Source organism: Seriola dumerili, unplaced genomic scaffold, assembly GCF_002260705.1.
Source record: "Seriola dumerili isolate Sdu_G_001 unplaced genomic scaffold, Sdu_1.0 BDQW01000189.1, whole genome shotgun sequence".
In the NCBI taxonomy this organism is placed as follows: domain Eukaryota; kingdom Metazoa; phylum Chordata; class Actinopteri; order Carangiformes; family Carangidae; genus Seriola; species Seriola dumerili.
The window spans coordinates 1-6,465 of record NW_019174444.1 but is presented as its reverse complement, the minus strand read 5'-3'; the positions used below and the strand labels follow the sequence as shown (position 1 = coordinate 6,465).

Below are 6,465 nucleotides of genomic sequence, written 5' to 3'. Positions count from 1 at the left end.
TCTCCACAATGTACAGGTAGGACAATTACAACAACATAAACAGTCAAAAGGACAAACCTGGCGGGCCTTAAAGACCCTAATTATTCCAGACATCGTATAACATAATTTAAATGACTTCCATTATGCGAAAATTAATCACTATGAGTAAAAACCACATAAGAATCTGTGATGTTAGAGAAAAGAGTGGTTTTCTAAAGAACAGCAATGGACACAGTAAAAGGTGTGCGGGTTTGAGTTTGAAAGCATCTTTTACCTTGTCCTTAGTCTAACCAAGATGACATCTTAATAATATTTATTATATCTACTACTAGACAATCATTTTAACTGATTTATTCATAAAGTGATACTGGAAATCAGAAAAAATTACACATAAATTAAACAAATTCCACACGAATTGAAAATGAAATGTGATTTGTTATTTACAGTTAGCATATATGTGTGTATATATATATATGCAGAATACTTCAAAGGAAAGTATTGCTGTTAAATTACTTTTCACAATTTCAATGAATTTCTTTCAGAGAGACCATGTAAAAAAGTCAACATCAGTAATGCATATATTACACGCAATGAGAAGATAAGTTACAACCACCATGAACGAGTCCAATTTGCATGCAGGAACAACAGTAAAAGACGTTTTACTGTTGTCTGTAGCCAAGGTAATTGGACTGGGATTCAGAGCTGTACAGGTAAGACCATACAAGAAATACAGTTAGTCTGTGAATTCATATGTATTTTGATTGGCTATCAGTGTTCCTATCATTCAATTAATTGATAGTGGTATGGCTTCTAATTTAAACCAGTTAACTGCATATCTAAATATCTCAAAATTTGACTTTATAATTGTTTAAAATTCTGGTGCTGTAAATTCAGGGTTACTAGTTATCAATAAAACATCATCTGCATAGAGAAAAGCTTGTGTTCTTCATCACTTGTCTGAACTCCCCATGTGTTTACATTATTTCGTAAGAATAAAACTAAGGGTTCCAGAAGTATGGCAAAAATTAAAGGGGATAAAGGCAATCCTTGCCATACACCACAATTTAACCTCATTAGAGAAGACATAATCACACTGGTTAATACTGTGGCCTCTGGATCAGTATACATTAATTCCATCCACTTCCTAAATATTTGTCCAAATCCAATTTTTTCTCAACTACAGGACAAAAAAGGGAATTCCACTTCATCAGAACAGTTTTCTTAGTCTTTTTAGTTTTGCATGCCAACATGCTCAAAATGACAATGATAACATGCTGATGTATTGCAGGTATGTTTGTGACATTAACTATCTGAGGTCAGCGTGTTAGCTTGCTAACAATTGGTTAACACTACAAACAAAGTACAGTTAAGGTTAATGTGAATTCATTTGGTCATTAGTTCTCAGGTATTCAGTCAAGAACCAAAGTATTGGAGTAGGCGTATTTAAATTTTGACCTGATGGTGGCACTAAGATCAAATGTTAAGGGTTCACCAAAGTGATTACAAATTATCCTTTGGAGAAGGATATGAATGTGTGGATCAAACTTCATACCAAGTCATCCAATAGCTCTAGAGACAAGTTACTAAAAACCACATACAGTATGTAAAGCCATTGGTGGCACTAGAAGAGAAGACAGAGCTTCACCAAAGTCAGTAGGATTCATCTACTCGGGACTTTAAATGTCTGTGCAAAATTTAGTGTTAATCCTTTAAGTGGGTGCAAACTTGTACCTGCTGCTGGCACTGTAGCACAATCAAGGATTCAATAAAGTCATTGGGATTTCTCTTCTGAGCACCACAAATGTCAAATTACATGAAAATCTATCCAATAGTTTTTGAAATATTGCAACAAAGTGGTGGATCAACAGGCCAACACTGTCCCCCCTCAAGCCTTACCACTAGCATGGCTAAGAATGTCTTGTTCCATCTTTTGATTGATGCTCTCTGGATGTAACTTTTTTTCTGTCTTTCATTTATACAGCATGTCCAAAACCCAAAGTTCCACATGGATTTATAGTTGGTCCATACAATGAGACACTGTACTACACCTGTGAGGAAGGTTATAAGCTTGTGACTAAAGGCTGGTGGGGTGAAGCGACATGTAATGATGGCCTGTGGTCGGGACTTGAACAATGCATTGGTAATGAATATTTAATGCCTTACACGTCCAATTATAACCTGCATAAAGCAAATTGACCACAGTGGCTTGTTAATGTAGAATATTAACTTTTTTTTAAGTAAAAGTAAACATTTTAACATTTCTTTGCTTTTGACCTTGAACTCATTGCATTCGATCAGTGTCGCTCTCTGCTGCCTGTATTACCATATTGGCCTGAATATGGGCCGATCCTGATGGGCAACCCACCCGAAGCTGAAATCATGACTCATCAGTGATGCCTTTTCTCTCATACAAGTTAAACATGAAATACATATAAACCCATATTTGTGTATCTTCACAGACTCACTCTCTCTCCTGTCAGGCTCTTGGAAGCAGTCAGAATGATTCAGCTGTCTTTTAGGACTCATAATCTGTAACAGCTGTAAATTTTGGCTGTTTTACAGATTTTCTCCCCGGTTCATTTCTGCAGTAAAGTTGTCAGGAGACGCTCGTCATGATTTTATATCCTCCATGGCAGCAAAACATGTTACATTATCCTTCAGAAACTCCTGCAGGTTATACCGGGCTAACAAGACACTACACTATGAAAGACTCGCTATAGACGCACTGGTAACACTCGCTGGCCTAACAAGATTAAGGAGTTTCTGATGCTGTCAACACATTGACTTGTCCTCAAACACAACCCCCAGCCTAATTTCCTGAAGAGACTGTGGACTTCTATTCGGGCCAGTACAGTATTTTGCAACGCCGTTATAAAACAAGGACATTAACAATCATTATTTCTTGAAAGAGCTCGATCTCACATCTTGCCTCATTCTTCATGCAAAGCACAATCTGATATGACCCCTGCCACAGCACATTTTGGATCAGGCTACATGAATGAATTATTTGTTGCTTCAATTTTATTATAAGTATTTTGAATGGAGAAATTTTATTCATTATTTGTTTGTAAAAATATGCAAACCTAAATGTTTGTTATCATACCAACTCTAGAGAAAAGCAAGTGTGGACAACTTCCTGTAATTCCTAATAGGGAAGTGACATCTCAGCGTAACAAATATGGGCAAGGTGAAAGTGTCCCGATTATTTGTAAGGAAGGATACATCGCTCAGATTAATCACGTAACGTGTGTTGAGGGAAAATGGCATTCAGATGGAACATCACTCAAAACAATCTGTGCACGTGAGTCACCTTCAGTCTTATTTTATCAGATGTAGGCGTTTATAAAGAGATTATGATGTAAAACCTAACACTGAATATGTTTTCATTTCTTGCAGCTATTGCCAGTCACTGTGCTCCCCCGCCTAAAGTTGAAAATGCTGTTGCTGTGACTTCATACCAGAGGGAATACTTGTCTGGCTCTGAAGTAACTTATCGATGCCGTGATCATTATACAATGGAAGGAGACGCCACAATTATATGCAACAATGGGCAATGGGAGGAGAAGAACATTACATGCACACGTACGTACATCCAAAAGCATTTTACAAAGTAACTCGCAGAAAGCCTTAAGAAGATTTACAACATAGTAGTCCACAATATAGTACAAAATCGAGAAGCAAAATTCAAGATTTCACAAATCAATTTATATGATCACTAATCTCAATTCTCATGTCTCGGTGTGTAATCAGTCCTTTTGTTTAGTCCTTAACAAGCAGCTACAAACAACACGTTGCAGCAAAACACTGAAAGTTTAGTCTTTTCGCTAACTTTCAAAACTGTTGTGTAACAACTGTAAATGACATCATGGCATCTTGTTTTCATTCTGCCGGTTTGCTTCCCTTCCTCTCTGTGCTCACATGAACAGTATTTTAGTTCAATCGGACTCCCAATGAAGCTGTTCTCATTTACATGTTTTTATGTTTCTGTTGTTCTTTCAAATAGTGACCAGTCTGACTCTGTGTTGTGTGTGCATTAGCCTGGCTGTTCACAACAGAAGCGAATTTCTCTGCACCAGTCAACAAATGATTTTGACCCACTGCTCTTTTTACAATCACACGTAGCACTGATCTTTATATGAACCTCATGAATTTAGAACCTTGAGCTTTTTATGTTCCTGGATAAACAAAAACCATAAATGTTACATAGAACTGGATGCATGATTTACACCCATCGTTTGTTGAGATGTGATACTGAACACAGAAATCTTCTCTCACAGCTCCCACTCTGGAACAGTGATGCAGATTTTCCTCGAGGTCCAAAGAAGGCTCAGTGAAAATACCCCCCCCCCCCAAAACAACGACTTTTCCATGTTGTTTTTGCTTTGGTTGTTTGGTCAGAACACAGAGAAAGAAAACTGCGTTGTTCATACTAATGTCATCATTCTATAATACATGATCATGTTACATATACAGTAACTGTTGAAAAGGGCAATATTCAGTAGGTTTACATGTGCACTAGTATTCCACCATTATTCTGAATGTGACAATATTCAGAATTTCATATGGCNACTTTTCCATGTTGTTTTTGCTTTGGTTGTTTGGTCAGAACACAGAGAAAGAAAACTGCGTTGTTCATACTAATGTCATCATTCTATAATACATGATCATGTTACATATACAGTAACTGTTGAAAAGGGCAATATTCAGTAGGTTTACATGTGCACTAGTATTCCACCATTATTCTGAATGTGACAATATTCAGAATTTCATATGGCTCGTATGAACAGCATATTCTGTTTGGATATTTTGAATTTGGCCTTTTTCCGAATTAAGCATTTTCTGATAAACACGCTGGATGTGGCAATATTATTAGTGTTTTATGACCATTCTTTGCACATGTATACAGCAGATTTGAATGGGCACATTATGAAATATTTGTATATCAACAGTTTTTTTTAGAATCATTAAAGTTTAAGTAAACGGTGTAGTCAAAGAATCTAATCAAATTGATTATGACTGACTGATTGTTCCCCTGAATGATTTTTACAATGGCCTCGTACTGCAGTGTCAACACTATTGTCACATGCCACATTTAGTGTGGTCATTAAAACTGGACAGAAATGGGGGCGTCGAGTAGCTCAGTTGGATGAGCATCCGCCCCATGTGTAGAGGCTACAGTCCTCGCTGCAGTTGGCCCCGGTTCGAGTCCCGCATCGGACAGCCCTTAGCTGCATGTCATTCCCCCTCTCTCTGCCTCCCCATTTTCTGTCTGTCTTTACTGCACTATCAATAAAGGCACAAAAAGCCCGAAAAAATAACTTAAAAAAAAAAAAGAAAAAAAACTGGACAGAAAGGTTGATATCATCAGCAGATACTCTCAATCGAGGTTTTCATAAACCAGTCGAGTGCTACATTCAAGCAAAACAGCTTATGTTTGCCTTAATGTGATGTTTTTTATTGAAACTTCCCTGGACCAACCTGTCAGGTCAAATTTAATTTGATATATCACAAATGTTTGCTCAAATTAAGTTTGATTAATTCCTCCAGGATTAACATATGGCAAGTCACTAGAGAGGAGCTCCCTTGCTGCATTTTACATAATAGGATACCTAAAAAATAAACTATGAAGGGTCTATAAATTGATTGTGTGTGTACTTATATATGTCAGCTGCTGTGTGGACTGAATGTCCTGCTCCACCTCTGCACAACAGATGCAGAGAGAGAGAGAGGAGCGCCTCTCGTGGATCAGTACTGGTCACTCTCCTTTATAGAAAGTAGCCATGGTCTGTCCACAATGTCACTAGTTGTGTTGTGAGGTGCTTTTTGAAAAAAAATGTCAATAAATGTGTATGTAAGCTAAGCTAAGCTAAGGTAGGACCGCCTACCTGTTTAACATACGGACACAGAAATAAATCAATTAATCAATATAGAAATATACAGAAATTAATAAATATACTAATGAATCAATGTAGATGAAATAAAGTAATAAATAAATAAATAAATCTTGATATGCACAATTTAATAAATCATAAACGTATAAATAAATACATAATTAAATGAATATAGAAATACAGATATAAATAAATAAATATGGAAATATATGAATAAATGTAAAAGTACAGAAAAAGCATTTTTTTTAAAGCATTTTTTTATTAGGCTGCCAAATGTATTTATTTTGCATGTCTTTATGTAACTAATTATTTATTTCTGCATTTATTTATCTATAAACACAAAATAATTCAAATTGTCTATTATTTTCAATTTACTATAGACATCCAAGTAAATACATGTTTGAATGTTGATATTAGTTAAATACTAAGTTATTGCAAAAAATACTGTTCATTTCAATTTATATTCTCTCTCATTCTGTGACGCTGTGACATGAATATAATAAAATATGAGTTGTGGCATTTAATTATTCCATAACAATCATTTTGGCTATTTAAAAAATATATATGTGTGTATGTGTGTGTGTGTGTGTGTGTG

General features: G+C 35.9%; 1 protein-coding gene and 1 long non-coding RNA gene across 3 annotated transcripts in view; one reads left to right on the top strand and one right to left on the bottom strand.

Annotated features, from left to right (window-relative positions):
• LOC111227579 (coagulation factor XIII B chain-like) overlaps positions 1-4,334 on the top strand; it is a 20,076-nt gene extending 15,742 nt beyond the window's left edge. For both annotated transcript variants that reach the window (XM_022753134.1, XM_022753133.1), the window contains 3 exons: positions 3,092-3,280; positions 3,376-3,561; positions 4,257-4,334. In XM_022753134.1, the coding sequence (XP_022608855.1) occupies positions 3,092-3,280; positions 3,376-3,561; positions 4,257-4,276 (395 nt within the window). In that variant the 3' untranslated portion in view covers positions 4,277-4,334. The remainder of the gene's footprint in view (positions 1-3,091; positions 3,281-3,375; positions 3,562-4,256) is intronic.
• Positions 525-2,119, bottom strand: LOC111227580. The gene is made up of 3 exons (XR_002665344.1): positions 1,959-2,119; positions 1,705-1,710; positions 525-681 (listed from the first exon to the last, which is right to left on the bottom strand). It is a non-coding gene; the product is annotated as an uncharacterized LOC111227580 (long non-coding RNA).
• Positions 4,335-6,465: the final 2,131 nt, after the last annotated feature.